The 13,630-nt window shown below is 43.4% G+C and overlaps 1 protein-coding gene across 9 annotated transcripts in view; it reads left to right on the forward strand.

The window, feature by feature from the left end:
- Positions 1-4,522: 4,522 nt before the first annotated feature.
- SEC23IP (SEC23 interacting protein) overlaps positions 4,523-13,630 on the forward strand; it is a 39,247-nt gene continuing 30,139 nt past the window's right edge. For 7 of the 9 annotated variants that reach the window (XR_011997601.1, XR_011997600.1, XR_011997602.1 and 4 more), the window contains exons 1-4: positions 4,769-5,123; positions 8,953-9,485; positions 12,329-12,548; positions 13,366-13,559. Coding sequence is in view for 6 of the 9 variants with exons in the window: in XM_025994475.2 (XP_025850260.1) it covers positions 4,961-5,123; positions 8,953-9,485; positions 12,329-12,548; positions 13,366-13,559 (1,110 nt within the window). In the remaining 3 variants the exon portion in view is untranslated. Of the gene's footprint in view, positions 5,124-8,952; positions 9,486-12,328; positions 12,549-13,365; positions 13,560-13,630 lie in introns of all 9 variants that reach the window. The other 2 variants (XM_025994468.2, XM_025994459.2) reach the window with 2 other exon arrangements.

Below are 13,630 nucleotides of genomic sequence, written 5' to 3' on the forward strand. Positions count from 1 at the left end.
AGGTGGGGACGCTATTCCTAGCTCTTCTGGCAGCAAGGGTGCCTTTTGTCGAAGTTCTCACTGGTGGAATGTGAACAGAAACATCTTGTGCAAGGTCTACCTCACTTGTTAAGATGAGACATTTGTGCCTGAATTGCTCTGACCCCTTCCTGCTGCCGTGCTTGGCAAGAACTAGAGCAGCCTTAGAAGCCTTATGTTGAAGATAAAAAGCTGGTTATCTACATATACTCTTATGTGAGTGAGAAATGAACTTTGATTTTGTTTGAGCCATTGCACTTTTGGGTCTTTTTTGTTATAAGGCCTTACATTCCCCTGTACACCCGTGTTGGACATTGTGTTTCCTATAACCCATGTAGGAAGACTTTCTTAGCTTATTCCTTTATTTTGGTGGAGCACCTTCTCCACTTGCTGTCTTAGAAGCTGTGCTTGGGCTGGGTAAGTCTTTTGAGATCTGAATTCCTTTGCATCTGACCTGTTTTTATCCTTCTGGAACCTTTAAGGATCTTCTGTTTGTCTCCAGTGTTCTAGTGTGTGTCTATTTTCAACCATTGTGCTGGGTACTCAACCCTTTCAATCTGGAAAGTTGTATCTTTCACTTCTGGGAATAAAACATTTTTTCTTTGATGATTCCCTCCCCTGCATTTTCTCTGTCTCTATTCTTAGCAAAATTCTTAATATACAGATATTGGCTTTCCTTGCCTGGCACTCAAATTTTCTTATGTTTCTCTCTTAGCTCCCATATGTTTGTCTTTTTGCTTCACTTTTTGTGAAATTTCCTCATTATTTATCTTCCTTCTACTGATTTTCTTGTTTGTTCTCTGAACATTTCTTTTTAAAATAACACCCTGGTTTTGTTTCTTGGTTACAGACCTTCTTACCCCCTGAAGATATTATTGATAGATTTTGTAAGTCTTTTTCTTCCTGTGTGTGTTGTTCCTTCTAAATTGCCATTTCTTCTTCCTTTTGTGTGTGTCTTGTTTAGATTTCTTTCTCATTAAATGATCTTCTCAACCATGAGGTGATCATATTACAGTGTGGGGACTCAGGGCACCAGCTGACTCAGTTGGTAGATCGTGCAACTAACACAAATGTCTCATCTTAACAAGTGAGGTAGATCTTGATCTTGGGATTGTGAGTTTGAGCCTCACATTGGGCATAGAGCATAGTTAACAAAAATAAAAATGAAAAAGTAAAGTGTGGGTGATGTAGTTTTTTTTAATGTTGTTGTTGGTGGAGTCTGAAGCCTACAGCCAAGAAAGAATTCTTGAGATTTCTCTGGTGCAAAATGATGGTTTTGTTAAAAGCCCAGGGACAGGACCCATGGGCAGAAGGAGCTGCTGCCCTGGGAGTGTGAGGAACAACTGATTATATACATTAGGGTTGGAAGAAGTAATGATAAGGGAAATTCCAATAGAATTTTCATATGTTAAAGAAGACTCTGGATCTTGGAGGAATGTTATAATCTGCCTATCTCAAGTATCTGTCAGTGGGCTGCAGGTTATAAGGAGATTTAATTTTATCCACACTTCCTTCCACCTTTGTTTCCCACATCATGAGGACTAACAAGGTGTTTGGAAACTCAGAACATATAAATAGGGTTTGTTAATTATGAATTTAATTATGGGGTGATCTGGCTGGGCCATCTTCCAGGGGAGCCCTAACTTCTGCATCTGTACATCTCTCGTTCCCATTCCCCAAAGAAGATTCTTCTAATCTTCTGCCAGTGTTCTTAGAGCTGAGTGGAGAAACTGGGCTGGGGCTGTGGGAGAGATTATTTGATAATTCAGTAAACACATATTTGTTTAATGTTCCTTCTGTTACCCACTCCCGAAGGGAAAACTTAGTCTTTTTTTCTAGAAAGGGGATGGTTAGTGGTCAGTTACTCAGAGCAGGAGAAAGGGACCTAACTGCTTCTCTAACAGTTTTAACCAATCTTCCTAATTACAGGACCTCTCTCTAGCTCCTCTGCTACTTCCTAAGATGCCTGAGTTATCAGGCCCGAAACTTTATGATGATTCTATGATGCGAATAAAGTTGCCCTGGGGCTTTTCCTATTACTGGTTTGCTAAATCACCTACTACATGTCCATTTTTTGTGTGTGTGCAAAATCTTGTGGCTGTCAAATCCTCTCCCATCCTCCTCATCCTTATGGGTTTAAGAAACATACCCATAAAATATTTTTATTTTTTTAAAGTATTTTATTTATTTATTTGATAGCGCGTGCTCACGAGTGAACTAGCAAGAGCAGGGGAGGAGGGGCAGAGGCAGAGGGAGATGGAGAGGGAGAAGCAGCCTCCCCGTTCAGCAGGGCGCCCAAAGCCGGTTCTATCCCAGGACCCTGATACCATGACTTGAGCCAAAGGCAGATGCTTAATCAACTGAGCCACCCAGGTGCCCCCACCTATTTTGTGTTTTCAACAGAGTTTTAGGAGGAAGAAAATGGAGACGCTTCTATCCAATCTGACGTCTATGCCCAGGAGCTGCTCCTATTTCTATTCATTCCTACTGCAATTGCTCTCTTTTGAGCCACTATCACTGCTTGCCTGGTCCACTGTAGCAGCCTGCCAACTGCCCTTCCGGGCTTGTTCTTTCCTTATCTATTTTTTTACACTGAAGCCAGAGTGGACTTTTTTCAGAACAAATGTTATTTCTCCACCCTCCTTTATAACCTTGACTCCTTTTTGTTCTTAACTTGTAAGACCCGGCATCATCTGGCCTTGCCCTGCTTTCATCCTCATCTTCCAACTTTCTCCCGGTTGCTCACTGGCTTCCAGCCAGCCCCTAAGCCATGTTTCTCTTCACACCCAAACGTGGCATCTCAGTGTATTCCTATATACTGCAACCTTACTGCAATGATCTCTTACTGCCTTCCCCACCAAAATTTCCAGTTAACTTCTCCTCATTGACTTTCAGGTCTGGACTTTAATTTTTCTTCTTCAAAGAAGCTTTTCATGTCACTCAACAGTATGTAGGTCCTTTGTTGATGGTCCTATTGGTCTAAATACTTGCTATCTTTCCCCCAGAGAAGGGTTTGACCTCCCTCTCTTGATGGTGTCAATATTCCACATAACACACTTGGGAATTTTTTTTAAGATTTTATTTCTTTATTCATGAGAGACGCACACACACAGAGAAAGAGAGAGAGAGAGAGAGAGAGAGAGAGGCAGAGATAGGCAGAGGAAGAAGTAGGCTCCCTGTGGGGAGTCCAATGCAGGACTGCATCCCAGGACCCTGGGATCATTACCTGAACCAAAGGTAGACACGAAACCACTGAGCCACCCAGGTGCCCCACACTTGGGAATTTCTACATTACAACTTTCATCACACTATAGTTGTCAGTATGTGTTTAATTTTCTGTCTTCCTGGTCAAACTATAAGCTCTAAGATGGAAGGGTCTTGTGTCTATCTTAAACACCACAGTGCCCTCAGTGTTTAGGATATTGCCTTTCCCACCCCACAGGAATGAGACTCTCTCCTTGACCAAATCTAGCAAGCTTTCTAGCAGTTTAAGGTCATGTCCCTAGAACGACCCCAGTCCTCCTTAAAACGCCTGCCTTGAGAAAGCTCAACACTGTCAGAATAATTCACTGTTTGTTCCAGACAAAATCTGGTGCTAGGCATATAGGCACCCCCACTCCTAACTCCTTTTCAGAGCAGTTACTTTAAAAAAACTTGCAATTATAAATCCCTTAGAATTTTGAGATGCAAATCTGCCACACAGAACCGTCTTCTCAAGGCCCATCTCCTCCCAGCCTGGTGGTGTATTGCTCTAACCTGTATAAGTGGCTGTCATAGAGACATGAGAAGTCTGTTTCTCCTCCAGATAAGTGCCAATTAACAAACCAGGTGGCCTAGTCACACGGACCAACGCCCCTTGGCACCTCTCAATGCTTTCCCCTTAGCACTCCAGTCTTTAGAAAAGTCTCCAGTCTTGTTTTGGGGAAGTTTAGTTGAGTTCACGATGTACCCTCTTTTCTGTTGTAATAGTTATTACTGAGTAAAATCTACCCTTACTGCTTGAACCAGTGTCTGGCTTTGTTTATCTCTGACGGTAAGCGCACTAAATAGTTACTGAATTAAACAGGCTCTATGCAGACGTGAACAGCTGCAGGGGAGGAGTTACATGATGTCAAAGCTCCTTTCGGGGTCTAGCTTCTTCTTCCACACCCCACAGAGCTACTTATCTGTCATTTTTTTAAATTTCATAATCTCTAACTACATGAACGATGACAATTACGTCCAAATCATCCACAGTGCATTTTGGGATTCAACTAATCAGATTATTGCAGAGAGATACAGAAAGCTATTTTAAAAGTGGCACCTCTAAATTTCAATCCCCTGGTTCCTCTTTTAAACACGGCTTAAAAACTTCAAAAGTTTTTGCCATTTCTATTTCTGGGCCTACAAAAAAGAGTTCAGTTCAGTCCAGAAAGACATGTGGGCGGGCTGGATGTGAGAGCGAGCGTGGGTGAGCTGGGCTCAGCTTTGGCTACAAATGGCTCACACACCTCTTCCCTCCCAGCGCGGGCAGCACTCTCGGTCTGCTCCTGCAGGCTTGCGCCGTTTCTTCAAAACCTTTGCTAGTTACGTTCTCCGGGGGGTACTTTTAGGAGGCCCGGAGCGCCCCATCCCCGCAATCTCGGACCCTCACTCGGCGTCCGCCAATGCCTTGATTCAGAACCAGCGGCAGCGCCAGCCACGCCCACGCTCCAGCCCCAGCCTCGGCCCCGGCAGCACCTGGGCGTGTCACGTGCCAGGACTCGGGCGTGAAGCCAGCGCCGCCATGTTGGTTCCTGGCGACGCTTTCCAGGGGAAGGGGAAGGCCGCTTCCTCAGCCTCCCGTTGTTCCGGGGCCTTGTGCGCAAGTGCGGAAGTGTGTTGGCCCCGAGTGTGACCGGTTTCCGGCCGGTGGTGCGGCACCGGCTGCCAGGAGACGTGTAACGGACGGTGGGCCGCAGCCATGGCCGAGAGGAAACCTAACGGTGGTGGCGGCGCCGCGTCCACCTCCTCATCGGGCACTAACTTGCTCTTCTCCTCCTCGGCCACGGAATTCAGCTTCAACGTGCCCTTCATCCCAGTCACCCAGGCGGCCGCTGTCTCGCCCTCCTTGCTCCTGCCGGGAGGTAGTAGGGAGGTGGTGCGGGGATCCGGGGGGACGCGGGGGGCGTGGGGTCACGGGGGTCGGGTGGGAGCTTTTCCGTCCGTCTCCATCCAACTCCGTGGGTTGGATGCCACGGCCATTAGCGGCCAGATTTGAGTGGCCCGGGAGCGCCGAGATGTCGGAGGCGGGGGCCGGATCCTGAGGCTTGCTCGTAGTCCAAGGAACCTGTGTCCCGAGGGCTGGACTCTCCACAGTGGCACTGGCACTGCCCAGATTCCTGTTGCGTCTGTAGTGGTGTGCCCGGTGCTTGCGGGGAACGCGAAGAAGTTAGTGCCCCGTAACTAGGTCACAGTCGGGCATCTCCTAGGGTAGACGTGTAATACCTGCCAGGTGGAGGCACAGAGTGCAGCGCTTCACTTTGTCCAGGAAGCTCTTTCCGGTTCTCCTTGGCCCCCACTTCTGTGCGCACCCCAGCTCATCCATTTCTTTGTTGTTGTCTAGGGGTGTTGCTTCTTCGTGGTTGTGGGACATAACCCAGAGCATGGTATTTAGGAGCGCAGACCGTGTTTCAGCCCTGGCTCTGCCAGGAATTAATTGCTGTAGGGCTCCAGGCATGTTACTTTCCCTCTCAGTGCTGCTTCACTGTACCTATCTGGCCAGCCTCGTATAAGGCTGTAATGAGAGGCGGATTGGTGTTTGTATCACGTCTGTGAAGGCCAAGTATCTGCCTCTCTATTTGGACTGTGGCCTTCGGGCAGGTTTGCAGCTCCTGCTACAGTGTGTGCTAGAGTGCGTGCAGAGGAGTGGCCCAAGTAGTCAGTGGTACAGCGGAGGGCCTCGAATACCGTGCGGGGGGAGTTTATGGTTCATCCTATAGGTTGTGCGGGAGCCTTCGGAGGACTTTAAGTTAACAAGGCAGTAAAATTAGAAGTATGTCTCAGAAAGACTGGAGCTTTCTGAAATTGCAGCGGAGGAAAGCTGACTGTAGCAAGAGTGGTCAGTCTGGTAGAGCGGATGGCACTCTAGCCCTAGCCAGCCACGTTGGGCATGAGGACCAGGGATGAGAGGTGAGAGATTTTTTTAGTCTATAAATTGTTTAACTTAGTAACTCACTGGAGGTCATAGTGTCGGCACTGTCAGCGTGCTTCTCTTCTTTCAGTTTTTTTAGCCCAAAGACCTGGCTCCTTAGCTGGCATATAATGAATACCATGTACATGTTTATTACTTTTTTTTTTTTAAAGATTTTTAAAAAAGATTTTATTTATTTATTCATGATAGACACACACACACAGAGAGGCAGAGACACAGGCAGAGGGAGAAGCAGGGAGCCCGACATGGGACTTGATCCTGGGACTCCAAGATCACGCCCTGGGCCAAAGGCAGGTGCTAAACCGCTGAGCCACCCAGGGATCCCCCCCCCCCACCTTTTTAAAAAAGATTTTATTTATTTATTTGAGAGAGAAAGAGACAGTATGGGGGGGGGGGGAGGTGGGGGGGAGGGGCAGAGAGAGAGAGAGAGAGAGAGAGAGAAGCAGACTCCCCGCTGAGCAGGGAGCTTGGCGTGGGGCTCAATCCCAGGATCCTGAGATCATGATCTGAGCCGAAGGCAGACGTGTGAAACCAACTGAGTCACCCAGGCGCCCCTGTGTACGTGTTTCTTGAATGTGTATCTGAAGGATTGAATGAAGGGATTGAGAAATGACGAGGGTGGGGGAGTCTAAGAGACGATGTTTTGATTTGAGCGTCTGGATGGATGTTGGCAAACATCTGTTGAACCAGGTAGTAAAAGGAGCACATGAAGGGGGATGGTTAAGGTGATACATTCATTTTCAGGCTTACCGAGTTTGAGGTGTATGTGGCTGTGTCTGCCAAAAGTTTGAGGAAGCAGTTGAGTAATAGATTCTGGAACACATGAGAGCAGTCTCGGTTTGAGACAGAGTTGGGAGTGTCACGAGTGTACAAGTGCTCATTAAAGTTGTGAGTGTCTTTTACCAAATGTGTCCACTTGTAATTAGAGAGCACCCCTGAGGGGAGCTGGCAGCATTTTGAGATCAGCATTCCATTTACAATTGATGCTAAGTAGAAAAAAGTTTTTTGGATCAAGCTGATCCTAAGTTGTCTTAAAGGACAAAGGATACCACAGAGGTTTTTTCCCATTCCATGTTTTTAGTGTTGAGAGATGAACTGAGAAATAAAACAAGTGAAGTCCAGGCAGATGAAAAGAGAGAGTGGGCACTGGAAATGTTACCAAAAAGGGGAATAGAACCAGTAGACAAAGGGCTTTGTGCAGGAGGTGATATTTTATTTTTAGTTACAAAGAAACAACTGAGAAAAGTATTTAAAATAGTAGAGTATCTTAGTTAAGTTGATATGTGAGAAATATAATGAAGTAACAGAGAAGCTCAAGCCAGAATCACGTTGAGTCCAGTGGCCTTCTTTCGCCGAGGTCAAGAAGGATTCTGAAGCTTGAAAGAAGGCCAGTCGGACAAGGATCACAGTGTACTGTCTGCTGGGTGTGGGTCCTCTGTTGTGCTTCGTGCTTCTAGCAGTAGGAGATAAGAGGGAATGAGACTGGAGAAGGAAAAGATTAGGAAGAGGAAAGTTTCTACAGGCTAAGGCTTATAAAAGCTTAGGAAGAGCAGGCTGGACTTTTGAGGCCGAATAGAGGGAAAATCCTTTTATTTTACAACTTGGTTACAGAAGAGAAGATAATTTGATGTTGATAATACCTGCAGCGAAGATCAGTTTGGGCAAAGGGAAGTGATGAGAACTTCGGTTAGAAAATAACTTTTTTCATGATTTGGCATTCTCTAATGACTGGTTATCTGGTTGTGTTACTGTGTGACTTTAGGGATGGCAATTAATGGTTGACCTACTTTGCCTTGGGAATACAAATACTGCATGTTCATTTGTACAATGAATGCTTTGTAGGTAAGAGCCCTGACACACCCCTTCTTGTCGATAGAGTCATATCTGTACTTAAATTTCTTGTTACTGTAGAAATAAAATTACGTGTATTTTGGTAATGGAATAATATTTGAATTATTTTTTACCAGGAAAAAATTCAAAATGAGATTTAAAAATAGTAGGTACAGATTTTGTTTTTGAAGATTTTATTTATTTATTCATGAGACACACAGAGAGAAAGGCAGAGACACAGGCAGAGAGAGGAGAAGCAGGCTCCATGCAGGGAGCCCGATGTGGGACTCGATCCCTGGACTCCAGGATCACACCCTGGGCCAAAGGCAGAAGCTCAGCCACTGAGCCACCCAGGCGTCCCAGATTTTGTTTTTGAAAATATCCTCATACGGGATCCCTGGGTGGCTCAGCAGTTTAGCACCTGCCTTTGGCCCAGGGCGTGATCCTGGAGATCCGGGATCGGGTCCCATGTCGGGCTCCCGGCATGGAGCCTGCTTCTCCCTCTGCCTGTGTCTCTGCCTCTCTCTCTCTGTGTCTCTCGTGAATAAATAAATAGAATCTTTAAAAAAAGAAAAAAAAGAAAATATCCTCATACAAATATGTATAATTTATGTATATTGACAAAATAAATATGTAACTATTTATATTTGTTAAAAAATATAAAAATTCATGTACCAAATTGTTAACAGTGATTGGGAGGTGGGCTTATGGATGAATTCTAATTTTTCCATTTTTTTGTTGTTTCTTATTCATATTCTCTAGTTTTTCATTTCAAAGAAAAAGGTTTTCTTTTGTTTTTGTTTTTTTTTTTTCAGTAGTGCAGAAATAGAACAACAAAATGAAAGATACAGTTGCTAGATCTGCCATATAGGATCATATCTGCAGAACAATAGACTATCCTTTAAAGTGTTTGCTCTCTGGTTCCCTTTCAGAGGATTCCACAGATGTTGGTGAGGAGGACAGCTTCCTTGGTCAGACTTCTGCTCACACATCTACCCCACAGACATTTAGTTACTTCTCTCAGGTATCAAGCAGTAGTGATCCTTTTGGGAATATTGGACAGTCACCGTTAACAACTGTGGCAACATCAGCTGGACACTCAGCATTCTCCAAGTCCCCAGCTGCTCTCCCTTTCACAACCGGATCCCAAGATGTGTTGAATGCATGTTCACCATCCATTTCGAAGGCTCAGTATGGTGCTCCACCTTCTTCACAGATGGGAATGAATCCTTATCTGCCTTCTCAGCCGAGTAGTCTCCCTCCTTCCAATTTTGGGAGCCCACCGCAAGGAACACCCCAACAGGGACATAATCCGTATCGTCATACCCCTGTGAGCAGCCGGGCTAATCCTTATATTGCACCACCACAGCTGCAACAGTGCCATACACAAGGCCATCCCACCCATCCTCCACCCCCCGGACCCCCTGTTCAGATGTACCAGATGCCTGTAGGATCTCTGCCACCGGTAAGGAAACATGTGTTTATATCCTAGCTATTCACTGTGATCTTTTTTTTTTTTTTTTAAGATTTTATTTATTCATGAGAGACACACAGAGAGAGGCAAAGACATAGGCAGAGGGAGAAGCAGGCTCCCTGTGGGGAACCCTATCTGGGACTTGATCCCAGGACCCTGGGATCACGACCTGAGCTGAAGGCAGATGCTCAATCACTGAGCCACGCAGGTGCCCTCACTGTGATTTTTTATTTCTCTCTCAGCTTATGTTTTTAAAATCACTGCACTTTTTTTTTTTTAATTTTATGTATTTATTTGCAAGACACACACACACACACACACACACACACACACACACAGAGAGAGAGAGAGAGAGATCGGCAGAGACACAGGCCAAGGGAGAAGCAGGCTCCATGCAGGGAGCCCGACGTGGAACTCGATCCTGGGTCTCCAGGATCACACCCTGGGCTGCAGGCGGCGCTATACTGCTGAGCCACCTGGGCTGCCCAAACACTGCACTTTTAATAACCAATGTGATGACAAACTATTTTCAGAGGGCATTTTTTGTAAGCTATGTGCTTTGAAGTAAACGTTCGTTTAAAGGTAGCTCATCAAATGGTTCATGTATTAGTTTATATTCTCAGTTTATGGAAGGTAGTACTTGATTTTAATGAGTTAACTACATGTTAGTTATTTCCAGATTTTGGTGTAAGATACCAATAATGTCTTCTAGGGATATGTGAGAGTTCAAGCAGTTATTAACAGACTGCCGGGATCCCTGGGTGGCGCAGCGGTTTAGCGCCTGCCTTTGGCCCAGGGTGCGATCCTGGAGACCCGGGATCGAATCCCACATCGGGCTCCCGGTGCATGGAGCCTGCTTCTCCCTCTGCCTGTGTCTCTGCCTCTCTCTCTCTCTCTCTCTCTGTGACTATCATAAATAAATAAAAATTAAAAAAATAAATCTTTAAAAAAAACAGACTGCCAATTTCTTATTTTTTAATTATCCTGTTCAATCAAAACATTCAATTACAGAGACTAAAATTCATTATTTCAATTTGAATTTCTTTTATTTACATTATGAAATTTGGATCTGGACAGTCAGACTCTATCTCAGGAGGGTGATTGAACAACATTTGCATTGGGTAAATTTTATGAAATTCCCTTATGCTCTTTTCCCAGCTAATTGTTCAACGGACTTCCACAGGGAAATCAACTGAATCAGAAAAAGGGAAATGATTAAAAGGAAAAATTAAGAACCCAACCCAGTGTGGCAGAGATAGTGATATTATAATCAGAGTAAAACCTAACTTCTCTCTTAGGGATAGAGAATGGACTCTGTTTTATTAATTTAAACCCTATCAATGTGCAAACTTTTGATAATATTAGATTTCAGCATATTGGAAGGTAACTAGAATCACAGTGTGCGGTATAGTTAACATACTAGTTTTTTGATTAAATTTTTGGAACAATTTCTAATTAAGAATTTTAAAAATGGTAATTTGAGACTTAAAGTTGCAAGGGCACCTGGGTGGCTCAGTCAGTTAAGCGTCCAACTCTTGATCTCAAAATTGTGAGTTCGAGCCCTTCACTGGGCTCTCTGTTGGGTGTGGAGCCTGCTTAAAAAGAGAAAAGAAAGTTGCAAAAATAAAAATAGCACAAACAGCACTCCAGCACCTTAACCTATATTTACCTGTCATTAACCTTTTACCCCATTTGCTCTGTCACTGTGAACATGTGTTCTCACACACATTTGGGCATCCTCTCTCTCCTGTTCTCACTGTGTTATCTGCAGTTGTTTTGGGAAACACTTGGTTAGTAGAATACATGATGACTCTTTACTCCTAAGTATGCTCGTGTGTATTTCCTAAGAATAAGAAAGTTCTTTAACATAACCACAGTACAGTTAACCTCAGTAACTTTAACATTGATACAGCATCCCAAAATGACTTTCAATTAAAAATGTTTAAAATAATTGTATTCTGATTTTAGAATTATTTCCAGTGTAGAAAATTTGAAAAATGCAGAATAGCCAAATAATTAAAAATTGTCCTTCAAATAACCCCTTTTTTCTATAGTTTTTTTTTTTTTAAATTTTTTATTTATTTATGATAGTCTCAGAGAGAGAGAGAGAGAGAGAGAGAGGCAGAGACATAGGCAGAGGGAGAAGCAGGCTCCATGCACCGGGAGCCCGACATGGGATTCGATCCCGGGTCTCCAGGATCGCGCCCTGGGCCAAAGGCAGGCGCTAAACCGCTGCGCCACCCAGGGATCCCATAACCCCTTTTTTCATTTTGTTCTATGTCTTTGTTATATTTTAGACAAATATATTTCTGTGAACATTTTATAGAGAGATTATTTTCTAAATTTATTTTTAATAGTTCTAGAGAATTCCAACATTTAAGTAACATTACTTAATCAGGTCTCTGTTAGACATTTAGATTGTGTGCAGTGATTTTCTATTATAAATGACCTTTTGTGTACATCTTTGTAGGTAAATTTTTACTTGTTTCTTAATTACATCTTTAGGTTGAGTTCTTAGAAGTGGCCAGGTCAAGAAATATACAAGTTATAAAGATGAACTAAATTGTAGAAGACATAACTGCTAGATTCATTTCTGTGAAGGTGCTGGTTTACTTTGCCATCGATGTGAGAAAGCCCAGATTACTTTAACACTGGTGTTGGGCTTTGTTAGGTTTTTTAAAAATTTGAGTTGCTTTAAGGCCTAATTATTAATCTAAACGGTTGTCTAGAAATATGTGTAGGGTAATCATTACAAACATCTCTTTGGGTCTGAGGCGTACATGGAATTTTTTTTTGGACTAATGTCATAGTCCTAATTTTTTTGCGTCCTTCAGATTCCTCCTTCAGTGCCATCAGGGTTGAGCCCTCCAACGCAACAGCAGGCACTTGCTAGACCTGCAGGTCCCTCTGTGAACGCGCCACCTTTTCTACTTCAGAACCAGTACGAACCTGTTCAGCCCCATTGGTTTTACTGCAAGGAGGTAGAATACAAACAGCTATGGATGCCTTTCAGTGTGTTTGACTCTTTGAATCTTGAAGAAATCTATAATTCAGGTAAGCACTGATTATGCATCGCCTGTATTTGATTTTAGGATGAGAAGTAAAGAGTGATTTATCCATGGCTCGCTTTTTGTGTGTGTCAGATTCCTTAGTCCTGGTGGACTCCACCAGACTATACCTTAAGATAATGATATTAATGTACGTCCTGAGTTATTAGAGCAAGGTTTTTAAGGAAGTGTTTTAATAATTTTCTTCTTTGTTTAAAGGTGTTTTAGATTAGAGAAATAGAATAGTTCCTATGAGGTGGGTGTCAATTTTCGTTATTTCCCTTATTCATTTATAGTTACGGGCATTTATAAAACATCTTCTTTGGAACTCTTGTTCCTGAAGACGCTCTGAAAAGTGTTCTATGATCAGGTGAGTTTTGGCAGTGATTTCACTCCATGTACCTTTTTGAGGTAGTGCACTGGAGTGTGTGAAGGTATTAAGAGTGGAGTGTAGAGAATATGTGTTTGTGTTTATCCTGATGATATTTCATCATGGGATGTAACAATCACTTGTTAGTACCCTCTAGAAACATATTTCATGGAGCATTGCTGCTTTGATGAAAAAATGGAAACCCACCAGTTACTTGAATGATTTTATGATTTTTTTTCATGATCATGTTTTAAAACTTCACTGTGGCTATTTTTTCTTCACTTAAGAAGAGTCCTAATTTTGAGCAGCACAAATTGATCGTAAACTTCTATTTTTAAACAAAAATGGGCTTAGTTCTTTGTCTTTTAGGATCAGCCAGTCACCATATTCATTATTTATTACTCTTAAACATCTCTTGTAACTGGTGGGTTAAAATGTGGATTTTATACTCCAGTCCAGCCAGATCCGGAGAGCGTCGTTCTAGGCACGGATGGAGGGCGCTATGATGTTTATCTCTATGATCGAGTGAGGAAGGCCGTGTACTGGGAGGAGGAGCCCGCTGAAGTGAGACGCTGTACTTGGTTTTACAAAGGGGACACAGACAGCAGATTTATTCCCTATACAGAGGAGTTCAGTGAAAAATTAGAGGTATGTGGGCTTTATTCCTTTTCTTAAAAAAAAAATACTTTATTTATTCATGAGAGACACAGAGAGAGAGG

The sequence above is a fragment of the Vulpes vulpes genome, chromosome 15, assembly GCF_048418805.1.
Source record: "Vulpes vulpes isolate BD-2025 chromosome 15, VulVul3, whole genome shotgun sequence".
NCBI classification, from domain to species: domain Eukaryota; kingdom Metazoa; phylum Chordata; class Mammalia; order Carnivora; family Canidae; genus Vulpes; species Vulpes vulpes.